The 25,410-nt window shown below is 48.6% G+C and overlaps 1 protein-coding gene across 3 annotated transcripts in view; it reads left to right on the top strand.

Annotated features, from left to right (window-relative positions):
• The window catches only part of cpvl (carboxypeptidase vitellogenic like), a 172,763-nt gene extending 154,213 nt beyond the window's left edge, over positions 1-18,550 (top strand). The window contains exon 12 of one of the 3 annotated variants that reach the window (XM_072509389.1): positions 8,315-8,732. In XM_072509389.1, coding sequence (XP_072365490.1) covers positions 8,315-8,560 — 246 coding nt within the window. In that variant the 3' untranslated portion in view covers positions 8,561-8,732. Of the gene's footprint in view, positions 1-8,314; positions 8,733-18,236 lie in introns of those variants that run through there. The other 2 variants (XM_072509388.1, XM_072509390.1) reach the window with 2 other exon arrangements.
• Positions 18,551-25,410: the final 6,860 nt, after the last annotated feature.

Here is a 25,410-nt window from a genome sequence, read left to right on the forward strand (position 1 = left end):
GGAGGATGATAGGATGTGATCATGGGTCACGGTTGGATTCCGAAGACATCACAGTCTTGGATAAGATAAGGATGGGACAATTTTCGGAGATGGGAGGAGAAACGAATTAGGACACTAAAAGATTTGTTTCTTGGCAGTCGGTTTGCGGGATTGAAGGAGCGGGAGCAAAATATGGGCTCCTTGCAGGTTCGAGACTTTGCCAGACAGGAGATACAGAGCTTCCCAGTAGAGCCGGCTTCCACAATGCTGGAGGAGGTGCTGACGACACGGAGACGGGAGAAGGGGGTAGTATTGGCGGTTGACGGGGCTATTTTGGAGGAGGAGTAGGCGCCGCTGGAAGGGGTCAAGGCAAAGTGGGAGGAAGAGTTGGGAGAGGGGATGGAGTAGGGGTTCTGGTATGAGGTGCTCCGGAGGGTGAACGCCTCCACCTCGTGTGCGAGGTTGAGGTTGATACAGCTGAAGGTGGTGTATAGTGCACACCTTACAAGGGTGAGGATGAACGGCTCTTTGAGGGGGTAGAAGATGTGCGTGAATGTTGTGGGGGAGGCCCCGCAAATCACGTTCATATGTTTTGGTCCTGTCCAAAGCTGGAGAATTACTGGAAGGAGGTTTTTAGGGTAATCTCCAAAGTGGTGCACGTGAAACTGGACCCGGGCCATCGGGAGGTCATATTCGGGGTGTCGGACCAGCCGGGATTGGAAACGGGTGCGGAGGCAGATGTTGTAGACCCCGCCTCATTTATCGCCCAAAGGCAGATCCTGTTCGGATGGAGATCAACCTCTCCACCCTGTGCCCTGGCATGGTGGGGGGACCTGCTGGAATTCTTGATGTTTGAAAAGGTCAAATTTGGACTGGGGGGAAGGGTGGAGGGGTTCTACAATTCATGGGCGTTATTCATTATGCACTTTCGAGAATTGGATCATATAGAACAGAGGGGGGGGGGGGGGGGGGGGCGGGGCTGCTGGGAGGTTTGGGGGGGAGAGGGACTCTGTGTTAATGGTGACGATGGGTGATTCCTGATTCTATTTTGTCATTTGTTTATGTTAACATGCGGGCTAATGTTTGGGGTTTGGTGGGAGGATGGGATCGTTGTTATTGATATGGGGATTGACATTACATTCGTTACTGATTATTGTTAATTGTTGGGTGTAAATTTGGGAGGAAATGTGGAAAAAGTAGGAGAATAAAAATATTTTGAAAAGAATGATAAAGATGGGACCATAGTGAGAATCATAGGGGCCCAGAGAGTAGAATGGGGGTGGGCCGGGAAGGAGAATGCGGTCAACGGAGGGTATTCGGTGAGCATTGGGTCTTACAATGGGGAACGTGGGGGGAATGATCTGTTTGCTGAGAAAGTTAACAGGGTAACTTGTGGTGGGTATAAAACACTCCTCACCTCCTGGCTCACAAGCAGTTCTGTAAAAGCACTTGCCTATTCCATTCAGCGGTCTTTACCACCATTCAAATGCCAGGATTTCCCACGGCTGGGAGACCTCGGCTGGCTCATGTTAAAGCTGGGATAGAGATAAAGGGGTGTTTCAATGAAAAGGTTTCTAAGTGTGGTGGCAAGTGAGTACTGCCGCGAGCTTCCTGGCGCTCTGCCCGGCGATGTCGGCGTCGTCACCGCCGGAGGAGCCAGGGCAGCAGAGTCGTCAGAAACCTGAGGCGGAGACTCATGTGCAGGGCCCTGCCCCACTCCCTGAGGACACGGCCGCCCATCAGGCCAGGGAGGGGCCCAGATGGGGAGTCCCACGACGGCCCAAGGTGTACAGGGGTTGCCAGTCTTTCAAACAGATGACAGGCAGTGTGTGCCGCAGGAGGCTCCGCCTCAACAAGGGGACGATACGGCACCTGTGCCATGTCCTTGTGGACTTGGCACCACAGGGAGGAGGAGCACACCCGCTCCCGGTGACAGTCAAGGTCACCGCAGCCCTGAACATTTACGCCTCAGGATCATTCCAGGGCTCAAGCGGGGACTTGTGTGGCATCTCACAAGCTACAACCCACAAGTGCATCTGTGAGGTCACGAATGGCCTGTTTTACCAGGCAGCGAAACATGTAAACTTTTTAAAAAAACATTTTATTAGGGTATTTGTTGTTTCTATAATAATAATAACAGCAACATAAACATGGTACATAAAACATTTCCATCCCTATCACGTTCTTCACACCCCCAACAATGAAACAGTAACCTAACCCCCCCCCAATCTAGATTTCTGCCTCTGCTGACATTTTAATTTTCTCCGAGAAAGTCGACGATCGGCTGCCACCTCCGGACGAACCCTAACATTCACTCTCTCAGGGAGAACTTTATTTTCTCGAGACTGAGAAACCCAGTCATGTCACTAACCCAGGTCTCTACACTCGGGGGGCTTTGAGTCCCTCCACATTAACAGAATCAGTCTCCGGGCTACCAGGGAGGCAAAGGCCAAAACGTCAGCCTCTCTTGCCCCCTGGACTCCCGGCTCTTCTGACACTCCAAAGATCGCCACCTCTGGACTCGGCACCAGCCATGTTTTAAGTACCGTGGACATTGCCTTAGCAAACCCCTGCCAAAACCCTCCAAGCTTCGGGCATGCCCAAAACATAGGGACATGGTTTGCTGGACCTCCCGCGCATCTCGCACACCTGTCCTCTACCCCAACGAACGTGCTCATCCGGGCCACCATCATGTGTGCCCGGTGAACTACCTTAAATGGTATCAGGCTAAGCCTGGCACATGATGAGAATGTGTTAACCCTGCTTAAGGCATCTGCCCATAGACCCGCCTCTATCTCTCCCCCTAGCTCATCTTCCCACTTGCCCTTTAGCTCCTCTATCTGAGTTTCCTCCAACTCCATAAGTTCTTTGTAGATATCTGATACCTTCCCCTCTTCCACCCATGTTCTGGAAACTACCCTGTCATGTATCCCGTGGTGGCAGGAGCGGGAAGGTCGGAACCTGCTTTCTTAGAAAATCCCGTACCTGCCGATATCTAAACCCATTCCCTGCTGGTAGGAACTATGTAAACTTTGACCTGGACTGAACCCAACAAGATGTCTGGGCAGCAAGATTCTCTGCCATCGCCAGGACGCCCCAGGTCCAGGGGGAGTAATAGATGGCACGTATGTCACCTTGCACACACCAGGCCATCAGGGAGTGTCCTAAATCAACAGGAAGGGGTTTCACCCCCTGAACGTTCAGCTTGTGTGTGGCCACAACATGAAAATGATGCACGTGTGGGCACGCTTCCCAGGGCGTGTGCACAACAGCTATATTGGACTCCTGCCATGGGAGTGTCCCTTTAAGAAATGTTTTTGTCTTATCACATGGCTTCAGTGATGTCATTGTGTGGGTGGAGCTGGGCTGTGGCCCGGTGAGATTTACTTTCGCTTTGGGTTTTGGACTGGTTTGAACTGCACAGGTGGAAAGAAATGTCTCTCTATCTTCATTTTAAAAGCTGTTTCCGGACTGCTTGGTAACTTAAAAGAGATAATTGCTTTCTGGAAGGAATTCAAACCTGCTGTTTGGAAAGGGGAACAGAGTATCAATAACAAGTCTTATACCAGTGAGAATGCCGTGTGCTGGGCCATGCCTTTAATAAAGGGTTTCTGGTTTTACTTGGATTTTGTAATTGAATTGTTTACTTTAGTTACATAGATTACTGTAGCTGTGTGGGGTCTTTGTATTTGTAGTTGATAAAAATTCTTACTGTGTGTGTTTATACAAATGTTAACTAAATTCATAGAATAAAGGTGTTTTTTGATCAAAAGCATCTAAGAAGCCTGTTGAATAATACCTGAAAGGCAGGCTCTTGTGCTCATCATAACCAAAATCAATAAACAGTGATAGGTCAGGTGAACTCCATAATATACTTCGGAGTTTTCAAAACCCTAGCTCATAACACTCCTCAAAGTGCGATTTTGATGCCTTGACCGCTCTGGTGATGCACTGTAGTACACTTCCCTGAGGGCCGTCCACTTTGTGCTGGGCTGCTGTGCCCTCCACAACCTGGCACAGCAGTGGGGCAACATGCTGCAGGTGGAAGGAGAGGGACATGTGGCCACATCTGAGGAGGAGAACAAGGAAGCGCCGGACCAGAAGGGGCAGGATGACGAGCGTGGGGAGGAGCTGCAGGATGGAGGGTAGGCAGCAGTGGAATCCAGGACCCCCATGCCCGGATGGCTGGGGCAGAGGATTGATGGTCTGCCCGCATTGCATAAGAAAATGTCAGAGGCGTCAGATTGCATGGGTGCAATGTTTTTGAATGCTGAATATATGTGTCACCAACTGCCCCTAGCCCCCAATGTTGCTGTCCCATTTTCCCCACTCCTCTGAACCTTCCCCCATTCTCCCTATCCCTCAATGCCCTCTCAGTCATCCTTGCTCTACCACGGCATCTAGGTGTGTCCCCAGGATGCGTATCAGAGGTGGAAGCAGCCAGCTACCCCGTGGCCTTTGATGCCCCAGCGGACGTCCTCTGGAGACCTTGGGGCCGGAGGACCCGTACCGACCAGTGGAGGTCGTTGATCTTACGGCACTGGGTGCCAGTCTTCCTGGTGACGCTCCCCGAGCTGACGGTTCCTGCTACTTCCTCCCAGGTGACAGTGGCTGACCCTCCAAGACCCTCGGTGGAACAGGGCATTTCATCTGGTCTTGACCATGTCCAACAATCTGGCCAGGTCAGCATCCCTGAATCATGGGCTTGTCTCCTCCCTGGCACGGCTGCGAGCTTTGTGGGGTTTGCTCTGCAGGATCGATTTTAGTGCTGCTCCCCCTTGTTATCAGGGAGCTGGTGGGCGCGGTCCTGGCGAATCAGCCGGCTGACTATCATTTGCGGCATGAAGCCCGTGGGGCCTTGTTAAATGGACCAATTAACGTTTGATACCAGTGATGGCCTCGCCAGGTCGACCGTCGGGATGCTTGCGGCAGTTTCTTCTTGCTACCACACTTAGAAACCTTTGCATTAAATCACGGCCACAATCGTTGCAATATGTATATCAGAACAGTAGCAAATTTGGTCAAACGTGCATCAGGGTGTAAGCATTAATTTAAGAATATGATGGCAATTGCATGCAAACAATTACCACAGAGTATGGTAGAAAGGTAACCTATGACTGAAGTTGTGAAGGATGGTCCAATTGCTTTGAATAGGGAGATGGATTGAAAGCTAACAGAGTAAAGATAAACCATTGTGAACAAATTTACTAAAAAACATAATTGGCTTATCAAATTCCTCCCTTTTATTAAAAAGATTAACTTGACCAATATGAAACATATTTCTATTCTGCATCAGAGCAGTCATGATCCCATTGAATAGCGGAACAGATTCAATTTTTTTTAATATAAATGTTTTTTGTTGGGTTTTTTAACATAGTATATTTACAGTTATGTATACAGATTGAAATATATATTTTAAAAAACCTGGTAGGATATTGTACACTAGCTCAAAAACAGCAACTCTGTATAGTTAGCAATAACAAATAAGTAGGCACCTGTTTGTGGGGGCAGGGGGCGGTGGGGGGGGGAACTGGGGAGGTACATATACATTTGGGTGCCGGAGAAACAATTACAGTAGTTATGTCCAATACAGAGAGGGCAATACAAGAATGGATCTGGTGTCGGTGTTGTTATTTGCTTCTCCCGGACGGTTTTCGATCCCGTCGTTACGCATTCACCTCCGCTTCGGTCGTTCGCCCCGTCTTTCTTCTGTATTTGCTTGCTCTCCGTTACTGTATTTGCCGAGTTTGATGTCGTTTCCCGTGCTCTCCTTCCGACTTTCATTCCTTCGCTTCCCCTCCCTGTCTGGTTCCCCTCTATTGTTCCCTGTCTCCTCCTTCTTCCCTCGCACCTCCCCTTTCTCCTGTGGTTCACCTTTCTTTTCTCTTAGGTTTAGCTGCCCCCCCCCCCCCCCCCCCCCCCCAACCTCCCGCCCCCCCCCCTCACCCGGGCCTTTCCCTCCATCTCACGCTTTGGCTACTTTCCCCTGATTCTTGGCTACCTGGCTATTCTTCTGCTTGTTCGTTTGGCCACAAACAGGTCCCGGAACAGTTGGGTGAATGGCTCCCACGTTCTGTGGAAGCCGTCGTCCAACCCTCCGATGGCGAATTTAATTTTCTCCATTTGGAGAGATTCTGAGAGGTCGGACAGCCAGTCTGCAGCTTTGGGTGGTGCTGCTGACCACCAGCCGAACAGGATTCTAAGACGGGCGATCAGGGAGGCAAAGGCAAGGGCGTCCACCCTCCTCCCTATAAATAGGTCTGATACCCCGAAGACCACCACTTTCGGGCATGGCTCCACCCTCATCCCCACCATTTTGAACATTGCCTCGAAGAAGGCTGTCCAGTACCAACCAAGTCTGGGGCAAGACCAGAACATGTCGGCGTGGTTGGCCGGGTCTCCTTGGCACTGCTCTCATCTGTCCTCCACCTCCGGGAAGAACCTACTCATTCAAGTTCTTGTTAAGTGGGCTCTATGTACCACTTTTAGTTGCGTCAGGCTGAGCCTTGCGCACATGGAGGTGGAATTGACCCTATGCAGTGCTTCCCTCCAGAGTCACTGCCCTATTTCAATCCCCAGGTCTTCCTCCCATTTCTTTCTTGTTGCGTCCAGTACGGTGTTGGCCCCTTCTACCAGTCGTTCATACATGTAGCTACAGTTTCCTTTATCTAAGGTGTTTGCGTCCAGTAACTCTTCAAGTAATGTCTGTCGTTACGGTTGTGGGTACGTCCTTTTCTCCTTTCGTAGGAAGTTTTTGAGTTGCAGGTACCTTAGCTCGTTCCCCCTGGCTAGCTGGAATTTCTCCGTCAGTTAGTCCAGTGTTGCGATCCTGCTGGCCGTATATAGGTCCCTGACTGTCAGTGTCCCTCCGTCCTGTCCCCACTTTTTAAAGTCAGTCGGCGCTGGTGTGAACCTATGGTTGTTGCAGATGGGGGCTTTGTCTGACATTTTAAGCAGACCAAATTGCTGTCGTAGTTGGTTCCACGTCTAGAGGGTGGCTATCACCACTGGGCTGCTGGAGTGTTTTTTGGGTGGGGCTGGGAGTGCCGCCATAGCGAGGGCCCGGAGGGAAGTCCCCTTGCAGGAGGCCTCTTCCGCACGCACCCACTCGGCTTCTGGCTCCTTGATCCATCCCCTTATTCGCTAGGCTGCGCCGCCCAGTGGTAGAATTGTAGGTTTGGGAGGGCAAGCCCCCCCCCCCCCCTGGATTTTGTTTTTTGTAGGACCTTCTTTGGGATCCCAGCATTCCCCCCCCCCCCCCCATATGAACGTCATGATTAATTTGTCTAGTGCTTTGAAAGATTTGATTTTTTTAAAAATATTTTTATTCTCCTCCCTTTTCTCATTTTCTCCCAAATTTACACCCATAACAATAAACAATGAGCAGTAACGAATACAATGTCAATCCCCATATCAACAACAATCCCATCCTCCCACCAAACCCCCAAACCGTAGCCCGCATGTTAACATAAACAAATAACAAAAAGGAATTAGGAATCACCCATAGACACCAATTAACACAGACAGTCCCCCTACGCCAACTCTTCCCCCCACCCCCAATGTTCGATGTAATCCAATTCTCGACAGTGCATAATGAATAATGCCCATGAATTGTAGAACCCCTCCATCCTTCCCCTCAGTTCAAATTTGACCTTCTCAAGAGTCAAGAATTCCAGCAGGTCCACCGCCAGGCCAGGGCACAGGGTGGAGAGGTTGAATCCATCCCAACAGGACCTGCCTTCAGGCGATCAACAAGGCGAAGGCTACAACATCTGCCTCGCGCCCGCTTCCAACCCTGGCTGGTCCGACACCCCGAATATGGCCTCCCGAGGGCCCGGGTCCAGTTTCACGTGCACCACTCTAGAGATTACCCGAAAAACCTCCTTCCAGTAATCCTCCAGCTTAGGACAGGACCAAAACATATGAACGTGATTCGCTGGCCCCTGCTGGCAACGTTCATACACATCTTCTACCCCCTCAAAGAGCCGGCTTATCCTCGCCCTTGTGAGGTGAGCTCTGTACACCACCTTCAGCTGTATCAGCCCCAACCTCACGCACGAGGTGAAGGCGTTCGCTCTCCGGAGCACCTCACACCAGAACCCCTCCTCCATACCCTCTCCCAACTCTTCCTCCCACTTTGCTTTGATCCCTCCCAGCGGTGGCGGAGCAGATTCGATGTTGGTCTTAAGCATTAAATAAGATTTTTTTTCTGTATTATGCAAACAGCTGTTAAGTATCATGTCTTGTGGTTCCTGAAAACCCTTTCTGCAAAAGGTCATCTCTTTGAGTGGGCCATAGTCCAAATAATGTTTTTAAAAATTATTTTACTGTTCAGAGAGTCGTGAACACCGCCCAGTCCATCACACGAACCTGCCTCCCATCCATTGACTCCATCTACACCTCCCGCTGCCTGGGGAAAGCGGGCAGCATAATCAAAGATCCCTCCCACCCGGCTTACTCAATCTTCCAACTTCTCGCATCGGGCAGGAGATACAGAAGTCTGAGAACACGCACAAACAGACTCAAAAACAGCTTCTTCCCCACAGTCACCAGACTCCTAAATGACCCTCTTATGGACTGACCTCATTAACACTACACCATGTATGCTTCATCCGATGCCGGTGCTTATGTAGTTACATTGTATATGTTGTGTTGCCCTATTATGTATTTTCTTTTCTTCCCTTTTCTTTCCATGTACTTAATGATCTGTTGAGCTGCTCGCAGAAAAATACTTTTCACTGTACCTCGGTACACATGACAATAAACAAATCCAATCCAATCCAATGTGTCCACTTTTATGCAATCCTATAATATTGTGCGAAAAGAAGGAAAAAGTTTTGATAAGTTAATAGTTTATTTGAGTGGGGCTTTCTATGTCACCCTGAATACATGTTGTGTGGAAAGAGATCAACTGCTAAGGAAATGTCCAGACACGGAACTGTAGCTATCTCCTGCAGACAAGCTGTTGGCACTCCAACTTGTATAAACTAATCTAATCAGTAGTCCAGAGGAAATATAAAACTCCTTCAAATTTAAAATAAGGCCTCTTGCTATGACTCTCATTTTGCAAGGAGCAAGGCAAGATTTAAAAATTACTATTGCATTCATTAGACACAAGTTCTGCTTTATTGTATATTTGTTTTCACAATTAATGTACAGAAAGGGTCAAAACTTAAAATATATTCAACACAGAATAGGAATTGTCTTCATCTGGTTTAGATTATATACTAGCTTTTCTCTCAAACTTTTGTTGATAATGCAGTTTGATTTTCAGTTGTGATTTTGTATTTTCCTTAATTGAGACAATTTTCACTGCTGTACTGAATGGTTTTTATTACTATATTCATGTAGGATTATCACATAATATTGTAGGCAGTTTTTCCTATGAAATATAAAGTTGGTCTTTACTTCCACATCGATCTAATATCAAATAGTTGAAAACTATGCACTAGGTATAAAAGCAGAACCAGAAAAAATCTCCAGAATACAATGAATTCCTCTGGGAAGAAACGAGACGTGCTGGAGCCACAATTGCTTTTAATGTGATGATGTATATGTAAGAACAGAAGAGATAGGGTCAGGAGTAGGCCATATGACCCTCCAGTCTGCTCCACCATTCAATAATATCATGGCTGATCTTCTAACTCCACTTTCCAGCCCTAACACGACTTCACTTGGTTCCCTTAGTTTTTAAAAATCTGTCAATCTTTGTCTGGTCTCCCCATATCTACCCTTATAGTTAAATCATCAAAGAACTAATAGATCAAAGAACTAATCATCAAAGAACTAATAGATCTAATAGCCCGCGAATTACGTTCATATGTTTTGGTCCTGTCCAAAGCTGGAGGATTACTGGAAGGAGGTTTTTAGGGTAATCTCTAAAGTGGTGCACGTGAAACTGGACCCGGGCCCTCGGGAGGTCATATTCGGGGTGTTGGACCAGCCATGATTTCTTTTTCATAAGACTATGTTGATATTGCCTAATCAAAGTATACTTTTCTGAGTGCCCTAATACCATTTCTTTGGTAGTATATTCTACCATTTAGCCCATAACTGATTTCAGGCAAATCTCTTTTATATTCTTTCAAGGCATGTGGGTATCGCTGGCTAGGCCAGCATTTAATGCTCATCCCTAGTTCGGCCCATCGAGTTCACACTGGTCCTTTGAAAGAGCACTCTACCTAGGCCCACTTCCCCCTCCCCCCTCCCCCTGATCCCCATAACCTCCTTTGGGATACAAAAGGGCAATTGATCATGACCAAACCATCTAACCTGTACATCTTTGGAATATGGAAGGAAACCGGAGCACCCGGAGGAAACCCATGCAGACAGGGGGAGAAAATGCAAACTCCACACAGGTACCCAAGGTCGGAATCGAACACAAGTCCCTGGCACTGTGAAGCAGCAGTGCTAACCACTGTGCCACCTTGCTGCCAGCAGGTCTACCTCACACAGCCAACCCCTAAGCCTGCCACGGTAATTCTAAAATACCTCCCCTCCCCCCATCTCCGGTTCCATTGTTCTCTCACATCTCTTTGAAACTCAAGTCCTTCCCCCAGGGCTGCAGTGACAAGGATGAAGACCACCATTCCTGATTGGATTCCGAAGTCCATTGGCTGCAGGGTGAAAGGCAGACATATTAGCATGGTGCGTGCCCAATCAGGTCCAACAGGCTACAAGGTGGCCCCGGACTGCACTGCAGCCCCTGACCCCGCATGTCCTCCACCTCCCCACACACACTCCTGGCCATTCCCACTGACACTCTGCCCTCCGCACAGCACCCTTGGCCCCGGCACCGCAAAGGCCTCTGGTTCCAGCACTGGTCCCTGGCAGGGGTATCAGTGGCTGGCACTACACATGCCTGAGGTATACTCTGCGGCCCCCGTCCGTCGCCCTCCTGTAAGGGCTACTGTGGACGTCCCCCTTGGTGGGCTATGTGATGCCCTGCCAGCAGATGGCGCCCGGTTGTGGGGTGAAGGTGGATTTCGACCATATGGGGCACCATATGGCAGGTGTCACACTGTGCAACCACGAGCCAGGATGGGCAATCAGTGGGGTGCGCAGCAAGGTGGTTCCCTTGCAGGCTGCAGCAATGACGGTCCATGCCTGGCCACCCTGGTCCTAGGGGGGTCACCCCAACACCACAGCCCATTACCTGGCCACCCCTGCTACTCCCCTTGACCTTGCCATTTACTGGACCGGCAGCCCACGGTCTTACCACTGGGAACATGCTTTACCTGCTCTCTCTACCTCAGCAGCCACAGTGCCTATTTCCAGTTTTTAAGACCAGATGTGAACCTCCCCATCGGTAATTTCTCCTGGCAGAGACGGAACATTGTGGGGGCCCCGGAGAATACCGGGTCGGTCCGTTAATGATATGCCAACGGTGTTTACTGTACGAGTTGAGTAGAATGAATTGACGCCACTGTCGAGGCACTGGAGCAGGACATTCCGTCGGGCGCCCAATACCGGCTACGATTTTTGGCTCATGCGCAAATCTCTGCCCTTTCGCGTTTCGCGATTCCAGCGTCGCTGGCGGAGAATCCCACCCATAGTCTCCCCAATGGAGAATCCAGCGGTTAGACGCCCAAGCAGGGGGCTGGATTCTCTGCAGCCCAACGCCGTAATCGCGGCCGCGCCAGGCCAGAGAATCCATTTCGGCGCATTAAGAGTACGTCGGAGAGTACATCCCGCCGCGTATCCCCTACCTGCGGCCATTCCTGGTGGCCCGCCCCGCCATTCTCCGCCCCGACCGGCCGAATTCACGGCGACGTGGATCTAACATGGTCCTGCTGGTCGGGATACTAGCGAGGTGGCTGTGGACTCAGTCCGCAGCCGCCATGGTCGGGGGCGGGCCGATCGGAGGGCAGTGGGGCCGTTATACGGCACTGGGCTAACTTTGGGCGGGCGGTCCGGGTCGGGTGCGCGGCCGATCGGGGACACTATTTGGGAGGTCCAGCTCCGCGGTCCGAGTCCGCCATGGAGCACGGCGCAGCCGCTGGAGTCCGCCGTCATGCGCGTGCGTGGCCTCTGACCCGGAAGTGCGGGGGCCCGTATCTGCAGCAAAGGCTTCGATGGTTCGCGGCTAGCCCCCTGCAGGGCTATGAATATATGGCCCTTTCACGCCAGTTTTTCTATCATGAAAGGCCACAGTTTTTACGATGGCGTGGGGACATAGTCCCAAAAACGTGGGGACATAGTCCCAAAAACAGAGAATCCAGCCCAGGGAATTTTGCTCAATATCTCATTACAAATGCACAAACCTAACATCTCTCTACTGACATGTCTTAAGCCTCCCAGATAATCTATCTCTAGTAACCTTTCCCCAGCTTAATTAAATGATTTACACACACACACACACAGACCCTTCTTCACAGAATAGCCTTCTTCACAGTAGCCTTCTTCACAGAATAACACAATATTTCCCCAAATATTTTTTAAAATAACATCCATTCTCACTTGCACGGACAACTTCAATATCTGAGAAGTCTCAAATGATGCTGAACATTGTGCAATCTGCAGCAAACATCCACATTTCTGACCTTGGGCGCGATTCTCCACTCCCACGCCAGTTGGGAGAATCGCCTGGGCTGCCAAAATATCCGGGGACACCGGTCCGACGCCCTCCCGCGATTCTCCCAAGCGGTGGGAACGGCCCTGTCGAGTTTCGCAGGCCGGAGAATCGCCGGAGACACCCAAAATGGCGATTCTCCAGCACCCTCGCTACTCTGAGGCCCAGATGGGCCGAGCGGCCAGGCCAAAATGGCGGGTTCCCCCCAGCGCCGTCCACACCTGGTCGCTGCAGTCGTGGGCGATGCGTGAACGCTGGGGGGGCGGCCTGTGGAGGGGGGATCCTGCACCGGGCTTTACCTGAAATGTGGGGTGGCCCGCGATCGGTGCCCACCGATCGTCGGGCCATCCTCTCTGAAGGAGGACCTCCTTCCTTCCGCGGCCCCGCAAGATCCGTCCCCCATCTTCTTGCGGGGCGGACTTAGGGAGGACGGCTACCACGCATGCGCAGGTTGGCGCCGGCCAACCCGCGCATGCGCGGATGACGCCCGTTATGCGGCGCCGGCCGCGTCATCTATGCGGCGCCGCTTTTACGCGGGCGACAAGGTCTGGCGCGTGTAGATGACGTGGCCCCGATCCTGGCCCATTGTCAGGGCCTGAATCGGTCGGGACCGGGGCCGTTCCGCGCCGTCGCGAACCTCGACGGCGTTCACGACGGCGCGGCCACTTCGGCGTCGGAGTGGAGAATCGCGCCCCTTACGTGGGAGGGAAAGTCATTGATGAAGATGGTTAAAAGATGCACACTAACTTAAGGAACTGCTTAAGTTGACTCCAGATTTGCTCAGCTCCTTATGCACATTCTGACAAATGTTGCTTTGAGGTCAAGAGCAGTCACTCTCACCTCTTGAGTTCAGCTCTTTTATTCATGTTTGGATGGACTAATGCTGTAATAAGATCAGGAGATGAGTGGCTCTGATGAAACCCAAACTAAGCATCAGTGAGCAGGTTATTGCTGAGTAAGTGCTGCTTGGTAGCATTTTCAATGACATCTTCCATCACTTTGCTGATGATCGAGAGTAGACTGATAATTGGCCGGGTTGAATTTGTCCTGCTTTTTGTGTGCAGAACATACCTGGGCAATTTCCCACATTGCTAGGTAGATGCCAGTGTTGTAGTTGCACAGGAACAGCTTAGCTAAGGTGCTGCAAATTCTGGAGCAAAAATCTGCAATACTATTGCCAAAATATTGTCAGGGCCCATTGCTTTGCAGTATCCAGTGCCATCAGCCGTTTCATGATATCAAATGGAGTGAATTGAATTGGCTGAAGACTGGCATTTGCAATGCTGAGGACTGCTGGAGGAAGTTGAGATGGATCATCCACTTGGCATTCCTTGCTGAAGATTGTTGCAAATGCTCCAGCACCATCATTGAAAAAAGGGATATTTATGGAACCTCCTGTTAGTTGCAAAATTGTCCACCACCATTCAAGACGGGATGTAGCAGTACTGCAGAGCGTATAATTGATCCTTAAGTTGTGGGATCGCTTAGTTCTATCACTTGCTGCTTTCACTGTTTGGAATGCAAGTAGTCCCGTTGTAGCATCACCAGGTTGCCACCCCATATTTAGGTATTCCTGGTGCTACACCTGGCATGCTCTTCATTGAACCAGGATTGATGGTAATGGTAAAGTGGGTGGTATAATGGGCCATGAGGTTGCAGATTGTGGTTGAATGCAGTTCTGCAACTGTTGATGACCCACAGTGCCCGTTGAACGCCCAGTTTTGCTCAATCAGTTAGAAATCTATTCACTTAACATGGCAATTGGCTTTACTCAATTTATTATTTTACTATTGGGTAGCCGATACTCGGAAGAAACTGGGGTAGTTCAGTAATTAGGGTTCTGTATGGGGGCAAATGGAGGCGAGTTCCTTTAAGGGGTCTTGCCTTGGTGCATTAGTAACTCCATCGCTGCCATTCTCTCCAGCAAGAATTTCCTTGAATCCGGTAGTAGTGTGGACGTGGAAACAGTTCAGACAGCACTTTAAACTTAGCTCCATGACTTTGCCGGCACCCCCGCAATAATCACTTTTTTTTGCCAGCGGATTTGGATTTGATGTTTAGGTCATGTTAGGAAGGGTTTGGAGAGGTTTAGGGACCTGTTCGTGGAGGGAAGGTTTGCCAGCTTTAAGGAGCTATTGGAGAAATTTCAACTCCCTGGTTCCAATCAGTTCAGATACTTTCAGATTCGTGATTTTCCGAGCAAGGCTTTTCTCTCTTTCCTCTTGGCACCATCCTCTTCCCTGTTGAAGAGGATTTTGTCTTTGGCCGGGTCTGGTGGTGGGATTATTTTGTCCATATACGGCCAGATCCTATCAGCGGCGATGGCTCTGGTGAATGAGGTAATCGGGAAATGGGGGGTGGGTGTGAATTGGGTCCCCTCCTGGATGATGAGGTATGGAGCGAGGTCCTTCATAGGATCAACTCCACATCTTCATGTGCTCGGGTTAGTCTGATCCAATTCAAGGTGGTGCACAGGGATCACCTGACGAAGGTGAGGATGAAAGGAGTCTTCCCTGGGGAAGAGAACAGGTGTGAGCGTTGTTCTCAGGGGCCAACTAACCACACTCATCTGTACAGGGACATTGTCTGTAAGGTATGATTTTGTAAGCATAACTGTGTCATGCTCTCCTAATTTTGGAACAAGCTACTAATGTTAGTAGGAAAACTTTGCAGGATCAATGGGCTATTGTTGTTTCCGATGTCCAGGCTGATGCTGCATGATCCATCCAGTTTCCTTCCTTTTTGTAGCAGATTCTGTCGCCATGTATGTGCACTCAGCCCACAGTGGAGCTGTCAGCCCATGTAAAGTTGTTCATGATGCCTTTCTGGTTGGCGATAGGATGTACTTTTGCTTGATTTAAGATGCTTTATTCAGGAACTGGCAATAAAACAGGCCTAGAAAGCGAACTGATACTTCATGCCTCACTCCCACTACAATCTGAACCTAAAAAAGCACCCAAAGGCTTTGAAAGAGAAACAACTGCATCTACAGAGGGATTAAAGCCCGCACACAGAACACCAATTAACTTGCCATAATAAATCTGACCATGAACATGAACAAAATATATGAGTATTAGATGAGCAAAATACATTGTTATGCTACTTTCACCCTCAGCATGTTAAACTTTGGGAATTTCATTTACTGAATTTCCTAATTATATATCTTCATCATTTCGTGAACTACCAGAAGCAAGTTTTGCAGAAATGCAGTTGCTAAATTATAAGCAACATGATACAAGAACTTGCAATTTGCTAAGGACTACACAGACTTACCAATGAGTAACTTAAACTTTGTTAGATTGTGTCAAGCCAGCTTATTCCTTTCAGTTCAGCCAACTAACATTCTGACATTGCACGTGTGCAGGAAGTGCTACCGCTAGTGTTGCAGCACAAATAAACATACCCATTCACTAGCAGCAGCCAGTTAAGCAGCCGTCCCATTAAAGATGGCAGCCTACCTCGCTTAACTGCCTGCCCAATCAAAGGGCCGGCAGCTCAACAGCCTTGGCAGCAAGGAGAACGAGAAGGTACCCATGAAAGGCCAGAGACCATTTATTTTAATTTTACTGGGCCGAGCAGGAAGCCCCTGGTAATTGAGCCCTCTAGTGATGGCGACAGAGCTGTGTGGCCAACCAATGCTACTCTCAGCTGTGGGCCAATGCCCACTGTTAAATGAGAGCAGCCCCAGCAATCGCCCCCCCCCCCCCAACATCCCCAAGAAGACCCTGCGAGGCTGCCACAATGTTCCTGGTAGTCTCCCTCCCCTTACTGCGGGGGGAGGTGTGCTGTCGTCAGTAAGATGCTTCTCGCCATTCTCTTCCTATTTCTTCCATCACGATTTTTTTCAGCCCTTCTGCTACTCACCCCATCTCTGAATGGCTGGTAAAATTCTGGCAGTTAAATTTGTTTCTCTCTCCACACATGCAGCAGAAAGTTGGGAATTAGTATTCTACCTTTTTCCAATTGTTTCATTAAATTTATTAAGATTAAAGAAATTTTGAATTTTGCATGGTGCATTGCTTAATTTCAAGCTTTTAAAAATACCAGCGCTTCCCTAATTCTAAACCAACTTTAGATGAATCGCCATTGTTTCAAAATCAGCTTCCTTAAATCCGGACCTTTTAATGTGAAATTTTTGAAGTCTCATTGATGCCCTACTCTATACTAGCATTTTTGAATCTAGCTTAATACAGCGACAGCAAAATCCTGGTCCAGAATCGTGGGCGGGACTCTCTGATCCTGGGGCTAAGTGTTGACGCCGTCGTAAACAGTGTCGTGTTTCTCGACAGCGTCAACATGGCCTCAGGAGCAGCGATTCTGACCCTTACAGGGGGCAAGAACGGCACTGGAGCGACCCACGCCGCTCCAGCTGCCGATCCCTGCATCAAATGGGTGCCGCAGGTCTGCGCACGGCAGTGGGACCGGTGCCAACGCGCGCATGCGCAGTGGGACCAGCGCGATTGTCGCGCATGCGTGTTGGCTCCCTTCTCCACGCCGGCCCCGACGCAACATGGCGAAGGGCTACAGGGGCCGGTGTGGAACAAAAGAGGCCCCCAGCCCAAGAGGCCGGCCCGCCGATCGGTAGGCCCCGATCGCGGGCCAGGCCACAGCGGAGGCCCCCCCGAGGTCGGACCCCCCCCCCCCTCCAACCACCAAAAGGCCGCTGCCGGATGCATTCACGCCGAGGTCCCGCCGGGTGTGAACAGCGCCGGCAGGACTTGCATTTTTTTGCGTGGCTGCTCGGCCTATCCTGGGCCAGGAATCGCCAGGGGGCCGCGTACAGTGGCCCCCGGCCGGCGCCAATGGCACCGATTCTCCGCTCTCCAGAGAATCGGCGGACCCGCGTGGGCCGACATTGTGCGATTTGCGCCTGTCCCAGCGATTCTCCGGCCCGGCTGGGCTGAGAGAATCCCGCCCAAGGGGTTTGGATTTGCAGCTGCATTTCCTGACTTGCTATGCTTGCATTTTTCCACTAGGAGGTTCTGAACAGGGACTAGTCCCTTCTCTTTTATCCCACAGCGAGGGAGAAAAATTGGATGATGAATCATACAGAATAGCCCTTGCAATATTGTCTGAGTCATCTTCTTGGCATAAGAAGAGACCTGAAATTCATCAAATGAGAAATACTGCATGGCACACTTTGAGACCCTTCCCAGGACTTGCTGGCCAAGGAAGGTGTGTTTATAACGTGGCCAAACAGACTGTGTATCAACCTGCAAATCCTTGCACATGGAAGTGGTAAGATTGGGAGATATTCTTGGTCATCCATGTGTTGGAAAGAAAGTTGATCCTCTGCCATTACTGTCCATAGCTCCAGACTACAACATGCCCCAGCAACTCAGACTCCCTCAGTGAACTGATAGGAAAAGAAATAAAACCTTTATAAAATGAAAAGAAAGGAGAGGCAATTTTGTTCTTAAAAATTCTGTGATCCCTACTTTAGAAAACATCTTGCCAACAAATTAAATTTTATTCTTCAAGCTTCAGGGCAGGGAATGTTGCCGTCAATAAAATCCATAACCAATGTACAATCAGGCCAACTTCAGACAGCATTGGTTTGTGGTGTGCATCAAGTGCACTCAAATTAAATCCAGGAGAGATTCAGTATGAATGTTAGCAACAAGTTGTAATTTCTATTTTGCTGTATTTAAGTTTATTAAAGTGCATTTTATATTTTCTATTCAAGGTAATTATACGAGGTGGAGGACACATATTGCCATATGATCAACCTGAAAGAACATTTGACATGATTGACCGTTTCATCTCTAAAAATGGTCAATTCTTCTGAACTGTATTATGCAAAGTCCCTCTTTTAAAAAAGATTATATCTTTAATTTCAAACGAGATGCCAAAGTCTGAAAGCATGCAGAATTTCCCTTGCATATCACTACAGTCATTTTGTGGCATAAGAGACCTGAACTACATCAATGTTCTGATGAAAGGTCATCAATCTCAAACATTAACTTTACTCCTCTCACAATAAATGATGCTTGAACTGCTGCACATTTTCAATATTTACTGCTTTTTATTTTGGATTTTCAGTTTCCACCCTACTTTCGTTCCAGATTTCCAGCATTCGCACTATTTTGTTGTGTGACTTGATGTAATTTTTTAATGTCACTTTTTGCAAGATACAAAATCTGAATGGAGAAATACATGTCTTTGCTGATTTATCATTGATGTTCCAACCTCCTATGCCAACAGCCAGTTGTCTTTAAATACATCAATGAAAATCTCCTTAATGGTGCCCCTCATCTCCCCTCCCCCCCCCCCCCCCCCCTCTCCACATACACGCAAAACAGCAATGAAATCAGAAACAAACCTCAAAACCACCACCCCCATCCACTGACAACTTACTTCACCTTAAAGAAATCAATAAACATGGGAACACCTCCGGGTGAACCCCCGCAAGGCAAACTTGTCCTTCTCCAAGTGCAGGAATTCTGCCAGGTACCACATACCTGCCTTTGGTGGCTCCGAGTCCTGCCAGTTCAACAAAATCCGTCTCCGGGTTATCAGGGAGGCAAAGGCCAAGACATCGGCCTCCCTCCCCACCTGGACCCCCGGATCTTCCGGCACTCCAAATATCGGCACCTCTGGACTCGGGCCACCCCAACCCCCAAAGTTCCGGACATAACATCCGAGAACCCCTGCCCTTCAGCTTCGGACATGGCTAGAACATGTGGACGTGATTCGCAGGCCCCCCCTGCATACCGCCCAAACCTACCTTCCATTCCTGCGAAGAACTGGCTCATCCTCTCGACCGTCATGTGGGCCCTATGCACCATCTTAAATTGGATGAGACTCAACCTCGCACATGACAAGGACGCGTTCCCCCTCTGCAGGGCTTCCTTCCACCTCCCAGCCCTCACCTCCCCTCCCCTCCCAACTACTCCTCCCATTTGTGCTTGATCTCCTCCTCCGGAGCGCCCTCCCTCTCCATCAGCTTTCCATAAATGTCTGACACTCTCCTCTCCACAATGTCATCCTCAGACAACAGCTTGTCTTGCAGCACCGGAGGCAGCAGCCTCGGGAAGGACGACGCCTCTATTACAAGATCCGGAAAGGATTCCACACCGAGCCAAACAGGTTGAGTCAAAGGACAAGCGTACAGAGCAGTTATTCTACTACAGGAGCCAGGTCACATTTCCTGGCCCTCCGGTTTTATACACAATGTAGAAGGGGGCGCCCCGCCCCTCAGTGAGGGAGTGTGTATTCCCCCTCAACAGTCTCATAAGTGTTCCATGACCTGCTTAAGGTTTCATTAGTATAGTATACCATGAGCTGCTTAATTCCAGGTTATGACAACCTCTCCTCACAAAGTCTCTCACCTGCAGGTACCTGAACCCATTCCCCTTAGACAACTCTTATGTTTCCTCCAGGCCTGCAAACTTATCCCCTACAAGTAAGTCCCTTAGGCACTCTATCTCCAGCTGTCACCGCCCCCAGAACCTTTGCATCCAGCCCCGCCGGCACAAACCTGTGATTATCGCATATCGGCGCCCACAGAGACATGCCTTCCAACCCAAAGTGTTACCTGTACTGGTTCCAAACTCGCAACACTGAGACCACCACCAGCGAATGGAATGTCGGACCGGCAAGAACGGAAGGGGCGCCAGCAACAGTGCCCTCAAACTTGACGCAGCCTCCATCCGGGGGGGATGATTAAGTAAACTTTCAGTGAACAAATTTCACAATTACAATGAAGTATGTGTTTTTTTTGTAGTTGTACATCAGAACATTTCCTCTTTGGAGGCAGCTACATGTTTGAGGATCAGCCATTAACCCTTGGTGATCTGAAACGTCTGCCCTAATATTCATTTAAAAAATTGGTAGCCAGAATGTAAGGAAACAGTAAGTAGATGAGAAGAAAAGATGTGTTGAAAGAAAGGTTCAAACCATTTAGCGATGAGTAGGGCTGTAATTTCTTGAATAAAAGAATGTTGAATATGCTAAATAAGTATTTTATCTTTGTTTTAATAGAAAAAATAAAAAATGTAACTAGGGGTAGCTGGACGAACCATTACTGGAGACAACATTTGATTTAAATTAGTGAGACTAAAAGTAGGATTGTCATCAGGCCTAGATAGAACGTCCCCCTCCCAGAATACTGAAAGCAATTGAGAGGTGATAGCTTGGAAAATTCATGTTCAGAAACATGAATAGTGCCAAAGGACGAGAGTATCAAGTACAGATTCCCTATTAAAGTAAATGGATTGGCATAAACCAGGGGAATATAGACAAGTTAGGACTGGATTTTTAGCACACAGTGTAATGATATGTAGACAGACATGTAACTAAGGGGTTAATCACAACACCCAGCTGCGGCATAACCACTAGAGGGCATTACACGACCCGCTATATAACCGGAGCTCCCAAAAGGGAGGCGGGAAGGCACTGGAATGTGGCGACGAGGGTTTTTCCCACAGTAACTTCATTGAAGCCGACTTGTGACAATAAGCGATTATTATTATTATTATTATTATTATTAGAAGCTCTCTCTCTCTTTTCCAGCAGGGGTTACAGGAAGAACAGCAGTGTAGCAGAGAGATCTCAGCCCAGCCACCACGTGTAGCTTCGATACAGTTTGTACAGTCAGTTATTCTTACTTTATTGCTCGAGTTAGATCAGTAGAGTGACGAACTGATTTATTAGTTTTGTCATTACTTAATAAATTCTTTCAGTTTACTTCAAATACTCGTGTGTTCTTCAACATCGTCTGCAGTTAGTACCGACATATATTACTCAAACCAAGTAATATAACACCACCAGGGCCATGAAAAGAGGTGGGAGGGCACTAAATTTCATGCCACTAGTCTGCGTGCTGGTTCTCTGGCTCAATCCATCAACCAGGCCATTTTCCCAGAGGCAGGTTTTGGGGAGAGGGTAAAGGAGCAGGGCTAATCACCTAAAAGCAGCAGATAGCCAATTCATCCAATTAAAGGCCTATTGAGGTCTGTTAATGAGCACTGATTGGAGTTTTCCAGTTGGTCTCCAGGTTCCCGAAGGTGATGGGACAGCTCAGCTTAGCTGCATGGAGGCAACCCCCTGGTGGCAGTCTGTGGGGGGGACGGTGCTCCAGACAGGCTTTGAGGCCTTCCCCACCTGCCTGCCTAGGTGCAGCTGCAGATACAGGCTGCCCGATGGAGTTCCCCCACCCAACAATGGTGGCTATTAATTAGTCATTCCACATTGAGTGACTGTTTCCAATACAATGCAGGATTTTGCTCCAATTAAAGCCTGATGGTGGAGCTCAGAATCCCTCAGGTAGATTCCTGCCATTTGTTTTCTGTGTTTGGTTAAACATTTAAAATTCAAAACATGGGATTGAATCAGTGAACACGAGCTAATCAGAGACATATAACACTGAAGTGGCAAAGAGAACGTCATGCTTAGCTAGTTGAGCTTTTAAAGAAAATGAAGGGGCTAATTTTTGCTTTCATAAGTGGACAAAACTGAACAACAGCCAATTGATTGCCAATTTTATACACTGCCCAAATTTAGTTGCCATAAAAGTTAAGAAATTTGGGTGGCATGTAAAAAGGCTGGCTGATTTGGATTTGCTTGGCAATTAAACTGATATTTTACGTATAAATAATGGGAACCCCAAGTAGCACGGAGAAGGACGGGGCAGGAAGGCAACGAGGACCATACACACTGAAACCGAGCTACGTGGAGATGCCCGAGACTCTCCAGGCAGATGGTCACAGGCATTTATGAAAATGAATGAATGAAAAATGCTTATTGTCACAAGTAGGCTTCAAATGAAGTTACTGTGAAAAGCCCCTAGTCGCCACATTCCGACGCCTGTTCGGGGGGGCTGGTACGGGAATTGAACCGTGCTGCTGGCCTGCCTTGGTCTACTTTTAAAGCCAGCGATTTAGCCCTGTGCTAAACAGCCCCATCAGCTCTCATCAGAGAAGACCTCATACCTCACAGCACTGATCATCGCCCTGCCAGTAGCTGTCAACTATTTTCCAAAATCTGTCTACCTATCTGCTCCTCTGGCTGTTGGGAGGCCTGTAGTAAACCCCCAACATTGTGACTGCACCCTTCTCATTCCTGATCTCTACCCATTTAGCCTCACTGCACTCTGAGGTGTCCTCCCGTAGTACAGCTGTGATATCCTCCCTAACCAGTAGATATAGGAGGGATATCAGAGGTAGGTTCTTTACCCAGAGAGTAGTGGGGGCATGGAATGCACTGCCTGTGGAAGTAGTTGAGTCGGAAACATTAGGGACCTTCAAGCAGCTATTGGATAGGTACATGGATTACGGTAAAATGATATAGTGTAGATTTATTTGTTCTTAAGGGCAGCACGGTAGCATTGTGGATATCACAATTGCTTCACAGCTCCAGGGTCCCAGGTTCGATTCCGGCTTGGATCACTGTCTGTGCGGAGTCTGCACATCCTCCCCGTGTCTGCGTGGGTTTCCTCCGGGTGCTCCGGTTTCCTCCCACAGTCCAAAGATGTGCAGGTTAGGTGGATTGGCCATGATAAATTGCCCTTAGTGTCCAAAATTGCCCTTGGTGTTGGGTGGAGGTGTTGTGTTTGGGTAGGGTGCTCTTTCCAAGAGCTGGTGCAGACTCAAAGGGCCGAATGGCCTCCTTCTGCACTGTAAATTCAATGATAATCTATGATTAATCTCGGACAAAGGTTCGGCACAACATCGAAGGCAGAAGGGCCTGTTCTGTGCTGTATTTTCTATGTTCAGTAGCGCAACTCCGTCACCCCTTTTACATCCCCCTCTATCCCGCCTGAAACATCTAAATCCTGGAATGTTTAGCTGCCAATCCTGCCCTTCCCTCAACCAGGTCTCTGTAATGGCAACAACATCATAGTTCCAAGTACTAATCCAAGCTCTAAGTTCATCTGCCTTACCCGTAATACTTCTTGCATTAAAACATATGCACTTCAGGCCACCAGACCCGCTGTGTTCAGCAACTTCTCCCGGTCTGCTCTCCCTGAGCTCTCACACACTCTCTCCCATTGGTTATAGCCCCAGTGCTCTCTGAGCTCTCACTCACTATCTTGCACTGCTCACTAAACTCTCACTCACTATCTCCCACTGCTCACTGAACTCTCACTCATTATCTCCCACTGCTCACTGAACTCTCACTCACTATCTCCCACTGCTCACTGAACTCTCACTCATTATCTCCCACTGCTCACTGAACTCTCACTCATTATCTCCCACTGGATTATAGCTCCACTGCTCACTGAACTCTCACTCACTATCTCCCACTGCTCACAGAACTCTCATTCACTATCTCCCACTGCTCACTAAACTCTCACTCACTATCTCCCACTGCTCACTGAACTCTCACTCACTATCTCCCACTGCTCACTAAACTCTCACTCACTATCTCCCACTGCTCACTGAACTCTCATTCACTATCTCCCACTGCTCACTGAACTCTCACTCACTATCTCCCACTGCTCACTGAACTCTCACTCACTATCTCCCACTGATCACTGAACTCTCACTCACTATCTCCCACTGCTCACTAAACTCTCACTCACTATCTCACACTGTTCTCTGAGCTCTCACTCACTCTCTCCCACTGGATTATAACCCCACAGCTCTCTGAACTCTCAATTGCTTTCTCCCACTGGTTTATAACTCCATTCCTCACTGAACTGGCACTCACTATCTCCCACTGCTCTTTGAACTCGTACTCACTATCTCCCACTGCTCTCTGAACTCACTCTCACCCACTGGATTATAGCCCGACTTCTCTCCAAACTCTCTCGCTCCGGGGATTATAACCCCACAGCTCTCTGAACTTTGACTTGCATTCACCCAGCGGTTTATCGGTCCACTGCCCTCTGAACTCTCACTTCCTTTCTCCTAATCGTTCACAGCCCCATTGTTCTCTGAACTGCCGCTGATTTTCTCTCACTGTGCTCTGAATGCTTACTCACTCTCTCGCACTGTTCTCTGAATGTTTATTCACTCTCTCTGTTTGAACTTGCTGTTCAAACCCTCGCTGACTCTCTCCGGTCAGTTTATAGCCCCAAAATCGCCTTCAAAATCTCACTCGTTCTCTCCTGCCAGATTTTACCCTCATGCCTTTCTTTATCTTTATTCTTCAGAAAACATGGCATCGCTGGCCAAGCAAGCATTTTTATTGCCCATCTCTAATTGCCCTTAAGAAGGTGGTAGTGTGCTGCCTTTTTGAACTGCTGCAATCCTTATAATTTAGGTACACCCACAATGCTTTTAAGGATGAAGTTGCAGGATTTTGACCCAGCGATAGTGAAGGAACGGCGATACAGTTCCAAGTCAGGACGGTGAGTGGCTTGTGTAGTGATCTGTACATCTGTACATACATCTGCACATACACCAGGGACTGCAGACGGATGTAACAGCCACTAGAGGGCATCAGAGACGGGTATAAAGGGTCCAGCCCAAGGTAGGATCCGCCTCTTTCAGAAGCACAGGGCTAGGGAGCAGCAGCAGACAGAGATAGCTCAGCATAGGCAGCTTACCTTAGCTTCACTGGTAATACCTCTTGACTGTATTACATCTAGTTAAGCTCTGGAAACAGAACGAATCTACTGAATAAAGTCTTTGTATTAACTGGAAGTCTACAATCTTTATTCAGACTTAGAGAATAATATATAATACCAGCAGTTATTTTAGAAAGCTAGCTAGACATCAGCAAGAGAAGAAAAACTTAAACCGGATATTCGACTGTGGAAGACTTCGCAACAAATGGATCCTTGACGACTAACTGATTCGATGGAACTTGTTGGAACTCCATGGCGGCTGGAAACAACCGGTAATTTAAGTTATAACTGGAAAATGTTTGAACAGATGTTCCAAATATTTATCACAGCTAATGATTTAAGCCAT

Source organism: Scyliorhinus torazame, chromosome 6 (assembly GCF_047496885.1).
Source record: "Scyliorhinus torazame isolate Kashiwa2021f chromosome 6, sScyTor2.1, whole genome shotgun sequence".
Classification (NCBI taxonomy): domain Eukaryota; kingdom Metazoa; phylum Chordata; class Chondrichthyes; order Carcharhiniformes; family Scyliorhinidae; genus Scyliorhinus; species Scyliorhinus torazame.